The 13,492-nt window shown below is 40.9% G+C and overlaps 1 protein-coding gene across 19 annotated transcripts in view; it reads left to right on the top strand.

Moving 5' to 3' along the window:
- Positions 1–13,492, top strand: part of TFDP2 (transcription factor Dp-2) — a 202,415-nt gene that overhangs the window by 171,969 nt on the left and 16,954 nt on the right. For 13 of the 19 annotated variants that reach the window (XM_050778117.1, XM_050778114.1, XM_050778125.1 and 10 more), the window contains 3 exons: positions 2,500–2,646; positions 6,629–6,697; positions 11,779–11,930. In XM_050778117.1, coding sequence (XP_050634074.1) covers positions 2,500–2,646; positions 6,629–6,697; positions 11,779–11,930 — 368 coding nt within the window. The remainder of the gene's footprint in view (positions 1–2,499; positions 2,647–6,628; positions 6,698–11,778; positions 11,931–13,492) is intronic. The other 6 variants (XM_050778118.1, XM_050778116.1, XM_050778130.1 and 3 more) reach the window with 1 other exon arrangement.

Below are 13,492 nucleotides of genomic sequence, written 5' to 3'. Positions count from 1 at the left end.
TTATAGATTTGAGGAATCAGGTAAGCTAGATGAACGATTATACTTGAGGGTTTCATCCTTTATTTTGGGGGATTTTTTGTTGTTGTTGAGTTTTATTTTGGAGGGAATTCTTTTTTTTTTAGATGGATCCTCGCTCTGTCGCCCAGGCTGGAGTTCAGTGGTGCGATCTTGGCTCACTGCAACCTCTGCCTCCCAGGTTCAAGCTCTTCTTGTGCCTCAGCCTCCCGCGTAGCTGGGATTACAGGCGCACACCACCATTCGCAGCTAATTTTTGTACTTTTAGTAGAGACAGGGTTTCACCATGTTGGCTAGGCTGGTCTCAAACTCCTGACCTCAGGTGATCCACCTGCCTCGGCCTTCCAAAGTGCCGGGATTACAGGCGTGAGCCACTGCACCTGGCCTTAGTTGCGTTTTTTTGTTTTAACATTTAAAAAATATTTGGCATGGTGGCTCACGCCTGTAATCCCAGCACTTTGGGAGACTGAGGTGGGCGGATCACGAGGTCAGGAGATCGACACCATCCTGGCTAAGACTGTGAAACCCTGTTTCTACTAAAAATACAAAAAAATAGCCAGGCATGGTGGCACGTTCCTGTAATCCCAGCTACTCAGGAGGCTGAGGCAGGAGAATTGCTTGAACCTGGGAGGCAAAGGTTGCAGTGAGCCAAGATCTCATCACTGCACTACAGCCTGGGCAACAGAGCAAGACTCTGTCTCGGAAAAATAATAATAATAACATTATTATTATTACAGTTATTTTTATTACTTTAAATAAATATTGTGCTGAACCCTTTATTATTATTTAATCTGCTTTGAATAACATCCATATCCCTTCCAATATCAAAAAGAGGAAATTGGCATACCTACCACATTGCCTCCTCCCAGGACTTGTTGTTACAGGATCATTGTTTCTGCAGGGTCAACATTTCTTTTTTTTTTTTTGAGACAGAGTCTAGCTTTGTCACCCAGACTGGAGTGCAGTGGCACAATCTTGACTCACTGCAACCTCCGTCTCCTGGATTCAAGAGATTTTCCTGCCTCAGCCTCCCAGGTAGCTGGGATTACAGGCATGTGCCACCACGCCCAGCTTAGTTTTGTATTTTTTAGTAGAGATGGGGTTTTGCCATGTTGGCCAGACTGGTCTTGAACTCCTGACCTCAGGTGATCCGCCCGCCTCAGCCTCTCAAAGTGGTGGGATTACAAGCATTGTCAAGATTTCTAATCATTGTCAAGATTTCTAATCATTGTCAAGATTTCTAATATCTATTGATGTTATTGTCAAGATTTCTTGCCTATTGTCAAGATTTCTAATATTTACATTCAGTTCTATAACTTAAATCCCCCACTTATTTAGATCTAGTTTTATATTTAGGTGGATTCAGTGTTCTCCACCATCCTTTATTATCATTGCATTTCCTGAGGACCTTGTTCCACATTGTAAACCAACATGGTTTCCTTCATTGAGTAAGTCTTTCTATCAAAAAAAATAGAAGAAAAAGGCCAGGTGGGTGACTCATGCCTGTAATCCCAGCACTTTGGGAGGTCAAGGCGGGCAGATCACGAGGTCAGGAATTTGAGATCAGCCTGGCCAATATGGTGAAACCCCGTCTCTACTAAAAATACAAAAATTAGCTGGGTGCAGTGGCACGCGCCTGTAGTCTCAGCTACTCAGGAGGCTGAGACAGAAGAGTCACTTGAACCTGGTAAGTAGAGGTTGCAGTGAGCTGAGATCGCGCCACTGTACTCCAGCCCGGGCGACAGACCGAGACGCTGTCTCAAAAAAAAAAGAAGAAAAATGGTCAACTGAACTGAATGAACAGTGTCCATTGTCATATAGAGGATTATATTTTGGTGCAAGTTCCTAATCTCGTTGTAGATTGGAGACAATTTGCAGATCAACAGTGGTCAAGGAACACATTTTGAGAAGCACAGTTTTACCCAGAACTTGAATAAATGTCCTTGATTTTTTTAAGTCTAAAATCCTCCCAGATAATGCAAGGGCTTAGAACACTTTACCTCCAATATGTTTTTCTGTTAATATATACTATTTATTGTCATGTATATTAATTAAGTTCTGTATTTATTCTAGCCTCCATAAGACATTATTATTGTTTTATACAGTGAAAATTGAGATTTACCCACATATTTACCTTTTGGATTGGTCTTCATTCTATCCTACATCTCTAAGCTCCCATCTTAGATGATATTTCTTCTACCTGAAGAAATCCCTTTAGTATATTTCAGTGTAGATCTGCAGGTAACATGATCTTTATTTTTAAGATTATTTTGTTTTATATTGTTTGAAAGTATTTTTATTTCATCTTTAATTTTGAAGGATATTTTCACGGAATATAGAATTCTTTTGGATGTCTTTGTCAGTTTGCTAAATAAAAAAATAGAATCCTTCCAGCACTTTGAAGACGTAATATTAATTTGACATATTAATATCATGTGACTGTATCTTAACCCTTAATTATCACTCAATGAAAATGTTTTTTAGCAGGCTTACGATCAGAAAAACATTAGGCGAAGAGTTTATGATGCTTTAAATGTGCTAATGGCAATGAACATAATTTCAAAGGAAAAAAAAGAAATCAAGTGGATTGGCCTGCCTACCAATTCTGCTCAGGAATGTCAGAATCTGGAGGTAAGTGAGAAAATCTGTTTATGAATAGCTTTTTGTATTATTTTACATCAGAGGCATTTTAATTTAAAAATGTAATTGTAATATAAAATATTTCCAATTTTTCATGTATACTATGTCATTTTTTAACAGACTGTAGAATTTTAGAATTGGAAGGTGCCTTATAGGTATAGTCTACAGTTTAATTTGTAAATGATGAAACTGAGGGATATAAAAGTTAAATAACAGTTTGATTTTACTGTTTCTTAGAGAAGATTTTTATTTCATTCTAAGTTAATTCTGAGCACTCTACTAATAAACTTTTGGTGAAATCGTATCTTATTTGATAAGATGCTTGCTGTATGTATCCAAAAAAAAAAAAAAAGGATCAAGCTGGCTGTTGATTTCCTTTATTGGTTACACAATATTCTGAATATAGCTGTGAAAGTCAGACTTTTGCATTTGACTTTAGAAATAATAGCAACAGAATGAATAGTGTTTCGTTTGTGTCTTTACCAGAATGAATAGAATTTTGGAATTATGTATGCAGAAGCATTTTAAGTTCTGTTAACTTTAAGCATTATAGAAAATTCTTTCTACATGAGCATGTTCCCTGACATACTGTTTCTAAATTGACATGACATAATTTTACTACCATGACCATAAATGGAATAAACTGAGGTTAAATACGGCTTTGGGGCCAGGCGCAGTGGCTCACGCCTATAATCCCAGCACTTTGGGAGGCCAAGGTGGGTGGATCACCTGAGGTCAGGAGTTCAAGCAGCCTGGCCAAAATGGTGAAACCCCATCTCTACTAAAAATACAAAAATTAGCCAGTGGCGGACGCCTGTGATCCCAGCCACTGGGAAGGCTGAGGCAGGAGAATCCTTTGAACCCGGGAGGCAGAGGTTACAGTGAACCAAGATGATGCCATTGCACTCCAGTCTAGGCGATAAGAGCAAGACTCCATCTTTAAAAAAATGTATATATATGTGTGTGTGTGTATATACATATAGCTTTGGGAGATAATTAAGATTGGTTTTCTGTTTTTCTCAGTCTTTTTTCTCCCCAGCAATTCAGTTATTTGGTATTATTATACTTATGGATGGAGAGAGAAACCAGATATTCATCAGAAGCTATATAATATTTTTCATATGCTACAGTGGAAATATCCTCCTTTTCTCGTTTTTCTTCCTTCTGATAGAGTGGAATTTGAGCATCATTTTCATGAGTAATATTGAGCTTATACTAAAGACTTACTAAGCAAAAAAACCTATTCACATCTACCTTGTGCTTAATCACAGGTTATACAAGGCAAATCTCTGAACCCAAGGAACTGTCATTCTAACTGGGGAGAAGAGAAATGTTAAAGAGTTAACCAAAAATGTGATTACTCCTATGAAAGAAATGTACAGATTCTCTGCAAAGAGGGATGGGGGAGGGCTTTACCAAGGAGATAATCCCAGAGCTCAGGCATGAGGTGGGAGTAGTTTGCCAAGTGGATACGGGTGGGGAGGGCCTTCCAGGCAGAGGCGCTGCATGGGCTGAGACAGGCGTGAGAAAGCTTGCCTGGAGCTGGGTGTGGCTAGGGAACAGGCATTTAGAAAGATGGATAGATATCTAAGTGTTAAGCAGTGGGGACCTGATCCTGTAAACAAAGGGAAGCAGTTGATAAATTACAAAGAGAAGGGTTGATAGGATGTTTTTTGAAGGATCACTCTGCCAGTGGGTTGGAAGTAAAATTAACAGGTAGGGAAGGAAATGGAATGGAGGAGGGGGATTAGAGATGGTCTGAGTTAACAGCAGTGGCCATGAGATTGGAGAGGTGTTATAGAGGTAGAATCGGTGTGGCTTGACCTAGTTGGATGAGGGACAGATAAGGGGCCTTGCTTGTCAGAGCTTCTGATAAAGGGATGCTCCTACAACATCTTTTCCAATGTAGAACGCCACACAGATTTTACGTGAATCTTAAGTAATTTAAAAGTAAAACGTGGTGGATAGAGGAATCATGAATGGAAACTCCCTAGTATAAACTAGACTGGATGCGGAGCAAGTAAGAGATAATCTGCTGAAGCAGAAAAGAAAAATGTCTTATTTGATGATCGAAAGACAAAATTGTAACAAATTTAAAGATCTTAATTGTCTTTTATTTGTGATTCTAGAATCTGGCAACACCTCACTAGTAAGTAGAATGAGTGTTCCTATAAGCTGAGCAGAAGAGATTGAACATTATTCAGTGTTTTAAAGATAGAGAAGCAGCAAAGGCAGATAGAGGCAGAAACAGATGAAAAAGCAGATTGGACATTTCAATGTCACTTTCCTTGTAAGGGTAAAACAGAGAAGACTCTCTTATGCCAGCTGCAACTGGCCTGTTTGGGTAGTTTACTATTCTGTCTTTCTCTCCTGATTTCCTAGGTCAGATAAACAACTTAGTTTTGGCCTGGTGGCATGGAACTTCAGCATGAGTGACTCCATTTTAGTTTGGTCTGTTGGGGCCTAGTGCAGGAGCTCAGTCCAAACCAATGGGCTCCTGTAAATTTTCTTTCTTTTTTTTTTTTTTTGTTTTGAGTTGGAGTTTTGCTCTGTCACCCAGGCTGGAGTTCAATGGCACGATCTTTGTCAGCTCCTGCAACCTCCACCTCCCAGGTTCAAGCAATTCTCCTGCCTCAGCCTCCCAAGTAGATGGGATTACTGGTGCCTGCCACTATGCCTGGCTAATTTTTTTTTTTTTTTTTTTTTTTTTTTTTTTTTTTTTTTTTTTTAGTAGAGACGAAGTTTCACTTTATGGGCCAGGCTGGTCTCTTGGCCAGGCTGCTCTCGAACTCCTGACCTCGTGATCCGCCCACCTTGGCCTCCCAAAGTACTGGGATTACAGGCGTGAGCCACCACTCCCGGCCATAAATTTTCTTAATAGATGTCTTTGGCTTTTGCCCAAGGAGACGGTGAGGAACTCAACTGCAAGGAAGTTCAGACCCTAATGTCTGTTTTCTTTAAGTAGTTATCAGATTGAGAAAAAAAAGCAGTGGTTTGAAGCTGGAAAATTTGTCCAATAAGCATGTTTCTTTTTTTTTTTTTTTTTTTTTTTTTTTTGAGACAGGGTCTTGCTTTGTTGCCCAGGCTGGAGTGCAGTGGCGTGATCTCGGCTCACTGCAACCTCCACCTCCCGAGTTCAAGCAATTCTTGTGTCTCAGCCTCCCAATTAGCTGGGACTATAGGCGCGCGCCACTACACACGGCTTTTGTATTTTTTGTAGAGACGGGGTTTCGCCATGTTGGCCAGGCTGGTCTCAAACTCCTGATCTCAAGTGATTCTCCCACCTTGGCCTCCCAAAGTGCTGGGATTACAGGCGTGAGCCACTACGCCCAGCCTACCATGATGTGTGAGATACCTGTATGATCAGCTGTCCTCATTGAAGAGTCAGCTAAACTGAAATTGTAAATAAGATCTTGCCTTATTCTCAGAGGAGTAATATAACAAAGTAATTAATAATAGAGTCCCTGTAGCCAGAGGGTTTAGGTTCAAATCTTGACTCTTGCCATTCACTAGCTGCGTGACATTGGGTAGTTACTCAAGCCCTCTATGCCTCTATTTCCTTCGATGCAAAGTGGATAACAACAGGACTTAACTCATTAGGTTTTTGTGAAGATGAATTAAGATAATGTGTGTAAAATGCTTACTTTTGTGTTGGCAGATAGAGTAAGTATAAACTAAGTGGTACTATTACTTTGATTAGAACTTGAATAATAATTGCAACAAGTACTGCTAACAAGTATTCATTAAGTATATGATTTCATTTTTGATGACAGTTGCCACAGATCTGATGTTGTGCCTACTTGTTCACTCCAACCCCTGCCCCCTACAAAGATATGATTTGTCTTTATTCATATTATTAAAATGGGTTGAGTTTCTCTAGGGAAAATAGTTATCTCAGAATAGGGACCTGGAAAGTGAATGATACTTTATACTCTACCTGTGTTCATATTATTTTGTAACCAATGTTTTAAAGATAGAGAAGCAGAGGCGGATAGAACGGATAAAGCAGAAGCGGGCCCAGTTGCAAGAACTTCTTCTACAGGTAAAGATGCCACGATGTTTTCATTACCTTCCCTATTTCTCCACTTCCTGCCTTTTGGAGTCAGTGTGTTTTCTAATTGTGGTGCCTCTGAGTAGTGTGTGGTGAGCCCACACCAGAGCAGCCTCTCTTACCTCCTAGCTTGTTGCCATCCACGTGCTTTGCCTTAAGATGGTCCCATCTGTTGCCATCATCTCAGCTCCACAGCAGCTTCCCTGCCCTGTGTATGACTTACACCAGGCAGCAGTTCACCGTTGACACTCAGGCCTCTCCAAACATAAACTGTCAGGTGTCTTTTTGTGTTTGTTAGTTTTAACCCGAATTTGGAATATCCACTAGTGAAGCTAGTTAAATTTTAGGTGCTTCAAGTACAGTAATCAAATCTGCCTGTAATACTTATCAGTAAATGACAGAATGGCATGACATAATTCAGTAAGATTTTTGTTGTTGTTGTTTTTTGAGACTGAGTCTCGCTCTTTCACCAGGCTGGAATGCAGTGGTGCGATCTTGGCTCACTGTAACCTCTGCCTCCTGGGTTGAAGCCATTCTCTGCCTCAGCCTCCCAAGTAGCTGGGATTACAGGTGCCCACCACCACGCCTGGCAAATTTTTTCGTATTTTTAGTAGAGATGGGGTTTCACCATCTTGGCCAGGCTAGTCTTGAATTCTTGGCCTTGTGATCCACCCGCCTCAGCCTCCCAAAGTGATGGGATTACAGACATGAGCCACCGCACCGGGTCTAATTCAGTAAGATTTATAGAAATACCAAAACTTAGGCTGGTGATATAGATATATATATATATAGATATAAATATATATATTTATATATATCATATATATTATATATAATTAATAATGTTTTGTTTGAAGATAATATTGTGCAGCTTTAAAAAAAAATAAGCTGAAACGGACAGTTTATTCCTATGCTCCTGCCTGTAGAATTCTACCAAACCCTCCTCCTTGAACTCCCGTGCTGCCATCTTCTTCCCCCTGGCTGCCTCTCTGTTGTCCCTATCCCTGCATAGTTATCTGCAGTATCCCCTAGCAGCTCGTGCCCCAAACCCTGTGCTGGGGCCTTCCTGGAATTTCCTCAAAACCATGGAACATTTTGGAGCTTAATTTTTTGGCATGTTATTTTTAAAAACCTGTTTATCAGCATGCCTATAGTTATCTGCCTATCAGAAAGAATGGTGCTGGGCAAGATCACCCTCATGTGTGTAGGACTTTCCCATCTCTAGATGCCTGATGCAAAGAATGAAACTGAATATTTTTTCCCTGTTTACCTCTGTACCATGAACATTGTTCTTTTATTTTTTAAAGTCCTGAACTTCTTTTCCTCTACTGTCTCTCAAACGAAATATTTATAGAAGATTTCCACCCAGGGGCAACCTGGCTGTCAACATTTATAGAAACAGGTCTCTCTAAACATTAAAGTGAAACCCAAAGTATAACTTAAAACAACTTGTGGTCTTCTGGTAAACATAAAACTTATTTCCAAAGGCCGGGCATGGTGGCTCACGCATGTAATCCCAGCATTTTGGAAGGTGGAGGCGGGCAGATCACTTGAGTTCAGGAGTTCGAGACCAGCCTGACCAACATGGAGAAACCCTGTCTCTACTAAAAACACAAAAAATTAGCCAGGCATGGTGGCACATGCCTGTAATCCCAGCTACTTGGGAGAGCCTGAGGCAGGATGATCTCTTGAACTCGGGAGGCAGAGGTTGTAGTGAGCCGAGATCGCCCCACTGCACTCCAGCCTGGGCAACAAGAGCGAAACTTCATCTAAAAAAAAAAAAAGTATTTCCTCCTAGCATTTCAGTTTTTTTCCTTTCATCAAATAAATGAAGTTGTCATAGAAAGTAAATTAAGCAGCCGGGCGCGGTGGTTTATGCCTGTCGTCCCAGCACGTTGGGAGGCCGAGGCGGGCAGATCACAAGGTCAGGAGTCCGAGACCAGCCTGACCAACATGGTGAAACCCCATCTCTACTAAAAATACAAAAAGCCAGGTGTGGCAATGCACACCTGTAATCTCAGGTACTCAGGAGGCTGAGGCAAGAGAATCACTTGAACCCGGGAGGTGGAGGTTGCAGTTAGGCGAGATTGCACCACTGCACCCCAGCCTGGGCAAAAGAGCAAGACTGTCTTTTAAAAAAAAAAAAAAAAAAGTAAATCCATTTGTTGTGGCTAAGCTCACTTGATTTTTTTTTTAATAAGCTAATGTCACAACTCACTCATGTCACATGACACAGGTAACTATTACCTACTTGCTACCACCTCTCTTTTATTTTTGGTAATGCAGTAGAAGAATGGTGTGAGTAAAGCAAACCTGTAGATAAACCCAATATCCTACTTTTATCTCTATAATTGCCCCTTCCAGCCCTTAAACCTTTTCCATAACAAACGCACAGGAAAATGAATGAACACACTTAAAGCTGTTCAGCCTCTGAAATAGATGTTAATGAGTTTGAAAAAGAAAAAAAGGCCAAAGGAAATCATTCAAAGGGCAACAAATAAGTCCGTTCAAAATAAGTGGGAAATTATTTTTCCTTTTTCTATCCAAAATAACGTTATGTGGTATATGAAATTTATGACAATGTTAATAAAAACAACATTATGACCAGGTGCAGTGGCTCATGCCTGTAATCCTAGCACTTTGGGAGGCCAAGGCAGGCAGATCACAAGGTCAGGAGTTCGAGACCAGCCTGGCCAATATGGTAAAACCCCACCTCTACTAAAAATACGAAAATTAGCTGGGCATGGTGGCGGGTACCTGTAGTCCCAGCTACTTGGGAGGCTGAAGCAGGAGAATCATTTGAACCTGGGAGGCGGAGGTTGCAGTGAGCCAAGATCGCACCACTGTACTCCAGCCTGGGCGACAGAGCAAAACTCCATCTCAAAAAAATAATAATAATAATAAACATTATGTTTTTACTGCTCTCTTCACTTGAAAAACCACTGATACTATTAAATGTGCACAGCATTAAACAGTGAATCACAAATACATAAGGGTCATTAGTTATCACTGCTTATATTCCCCCATATACCGAGGTCCTCTTGTGGCACTAGGGACACCAGGCTAGGCAAAGTGTAGGAACACCTCTTGAGATGTGTATTCTAGTAAAAGGGAAGAGAAGTTATGCAGGAGTATGTAAGCATTTAATTCTTTTTCTCAGTTCCACAGCTTAATCATAACTTTTCCTCATTATTAAATGAATTAAGCAATAAATTAGTTCTTTAGCAACAGAAAATAACGAAGCATAACCTCAATAATGTTTGGTAATGATACTGACAGTGCTAGTTATTGATAGTGATTTTTGGACACACTTAGGTCTACAATAAATTGTTGTTCATTATTTTTGGTGCATTTCAAAGAGTAGATGCTCCCTTTTTGGGGAGATAGCACTCAGCCATTTTAAGATAATAGTAATCTTTTTCTTTTCTTTTCTTTTCTTTTTCTTTCTTTTCTTTTCTCTTCTCTTTCCTTTTCCCTTCCCCTTCCCCTTCCCTTCTTTCCTTTTTTTCTTTTTTCTTTTCTTTTTCTTCTTGAGAAAGGGCCTCTGTTGCCCAGGCTGGAGTGTAGTGGCACAGTCATAGCTTACTGCATCCTCGAACTCCTAGGCTCAAGAGAACTTCCCACTTTGGCCTCCCAAAGTGCTGAGATTACAGGTGTGAGCTACCATGCCTGGCCAATAATAGTAATCTTACTGAAACTTTAGTTAAGGCCCAGAACCTGAAATAAACAATACTGATCATAAGATTGCTAAAATGTAAAAAATAAATTTATCACTACAGGGTGACAAGATATAACAAGCTAATGAAGGGGAATGAATGGCTCTGACTTGAGGAACTTTTAAAACGTTATTTCTTGACCAGATGAAAAACTTGAACCGCATATAGTCTAGCTATGAAATTCTGTCATACATTTGCCTTATTTAAAAAAGTTATAATGATAACTTATTTGTTTGTGTGTTTGTTTGTTGGTTGGTTTTTCTGAGACAGAGTTTTGCTCTTGTTGCCCAGGCTGGAGTACAATGGTGCGATCTCGGCTCACTGCGGCTTCCGTCTAAAAGGGAGATCACTTTCTTTGGCTTTTGAGTAATGGTTATTAACTAAAAGTAGCAGCAAGATCCAGTAAAAAGATTTAGGCCTTGATGTATCTTATAATTAGCACTGAGCCTCAGTTACCTCATCTAGAAGTGTCAGGTTGGGGAAGGCTGGGGCTGGATTCCAGACTGTGCCCAGAGGTTGCTGAGAAGTTCTGTGGAGGTGCCTTAGAAACCATGTGGCTGTGCTTGAGGGCTGAGGTGGCAGAGTTTAGGACCTGGCCTCACTGCAGCCAGCCTGAACAGTGCCACTTCCATCTGTTTTACATGAGTTTTTTTGTTTTGCTTTGTTTTTTTGAGACAGGGTCTCATTCTGTCAGCCAGGCTGGAATGCAGTGCTATGATCTCTGCTCACAGCAAATTCTGCCTCCTGGGTTCAAACAATCCTCCCACCTCAGCCTCCTGAGTAGCTGGGACTATAGGCACATGCCACCATGCCCAGCTAGTTTTTGTATTTTTTGTAGAGATAGGGTTTTGCCATGTTGCCCAGGTTGGCCTTAAAGTCCTGGCCTCAAGCAATCCACCTGCTTTGGCCTCCCAAAGTGTTGGAATTACAGGCGTGAGCCACTGTGCCCGACCTCCAGTGATATTTTATTTGAAGAAAGGATTTTGTGACTTTAAAATGTTTGCATATCCCTGGGCTAGACATCCTAAAGGGCATATTTGACCCCAAACTCTCAGGAGTCTGTGTTAGATAAATGGTATGACCCTTCCTGTGTCGTTTGCTGAAGAGTTCCAGGTGCCTGCTGGTTCTCTACCAGATTGTGAGGTTCTGTTTCTATGGATGATGGAAAAATGTATGTATTGAGTTAGATCATTCTTTCTGAAATGTTTAATTTTTTAAATTAATTCATTAGTGCAGGTGGGCTTTCTCTTTAAACTCTCTAATTTTAAGCTGTATTTTAAAGGTATTATCTTAATTCTTTTAAATTCCAACTCACTTATGCACATTTGACCACATTCTTTTTATTGATCATTACAGCAAATCGCTTTCAAAAACCTGGTACAGAGAAATCGACAAAATGAGCAGCAAAACCAGGGCCCGCCGGCTCTGAACTCTACCATTCAGCTGCCATTCATAATCATCAATACAAGCAGAAAAACAGTCATAGATTGCAGCATCTCCAGTGACAAGTGAGTGGAGAACTAGGGATGGGTGCAGGACTGGCCTTCTGTTAACATTTTCATATCATTTGCAAACTCAAGAAGGATGCACTTTATTATCTGCACCCCTCCAAGGCTGGCTTCCTTGGGGCATATGAAACACCTCCTGAACCATGGGTGCAATCTTGCACTAGTGTGTGCTCCAACCCTCACCCTCTGTGGTCCCCTGTCTTGTGCCAGGCACTGTGCTGTCTGTATTATATGTGTGTGGCGGTGTCTGGGCCCAACCTATGACATGCTGCATGTATGTGGTAAGTCTGAGCAAATAACTGTGATAAGTTAGCCCAGCACTGTGGGTCTGGGACAAGGTAGATTCATTGGTGATTCACTGTCACAGTTTATTATTGGAAAACTGTAGGTCAACATGTGGCATTAAACCAATTATTTCTTTGTTTTGCTATATCATAGTTATGCATGCTTCTGTTTATTAATGAATGTATGAATAGACATGAAAATGCTGGCACATTCTTTGCTTTCTTTAAATTGTGTTTTTACATTTTAACGAAGATCAATGATAATATTCATCATGGCAAATAAGAAGTAGCACTTTTTAAAATATAGAATTAATTTGTGATGTATTTTACCATTCATGAAAAAGTTTCTCTCAGTGGTCTTCAGGCTGTGACCAGTACCATAAAAGAGTTAAGAGTATATATAGGGTGCAGAGTGAGACGGATGCATGTACCAGTTGTGGCTCCCCCACTTCGCTGCTGCAAAGCTCTGTTTTCTCAAGAACAAATAGGAATGATACTGAGGCCCCTATCACTTCCCAGCCTTGTTTTGAGGATTAAATAAGTTAATGTCTATGATGACTTGAGGTAAGCATTTTTTAAATGTTAGCTGCTGTTACAAAAGGTCAGCCTATAATTTATTGTTCAAATTGGGATTTATTAATGCAAAAGAAGACTCTAATAATTGCATCGGTACCACAGGCATACCCCAGAACTGTCCCAGGGAGACCAGAACCTCCGGTCTCCTAGAGCCGTGACATTGCCCTTGGGCTTCACTGTCACTTGTTTTCCCACTCTTCTTCCTGGCGCTCTTACGCCCCCTGCCGGTCTCTGTTGTGTCCAGAGATTCCGGGCCACTTCAGTAAGAAGGCACACACACAAAAGAAGAGTCGTAAGGGCGCGGTGGTTCACACCTGTAATCCCAGCACTCTGGGAGACTGAGGCTGGTGGATCACCTGAGGTCAGGAGTTCGAGACCAGCCTGGCCAACATAGTGAAACCCTGTCTCTACTAAAAATAGAAAAATTACCCAGGCTTGGTGGCGCACGCCTATAGTCCCAGCTACTAGGGAGGCCAAGGCAGGAGAAATGCTTGAACCTGGGAGGCAGGGGTTGCAGTGAGCCAAGACTGTGCCACTACACTCCAGCCTGGATGACAGAGCAAGACTCTGTCTCAAAAAGAAAAAAAGAAAAGAAAAAGAAAGAAAAGCAGCAGGAATTTCAGAACTATTTGATAATTGAGACTATAGACACAAAAGGAAATAGTAGAGACTGTGTAGCTTATGAAGTAAACCAGACCAACA

This window comes from Macaca thibetana, chromosome 2 (assembly GCF_024542745.1).
Source record: "Macaca thibetana thibetana isolate TM-01 chromosome 2, ASM2454274v1, whole genome shotgun sequence".
In the NCBI taxonomy this organism is placed as follows: Eukaryota; Metazoa; Chordata; class Mammalia; order Primates; family Cercopithecidae; genus Macaca; species Macaca thibetana.
This window is presented reverse-complemented; position numbering and strand designations above follow the sequence as displayed.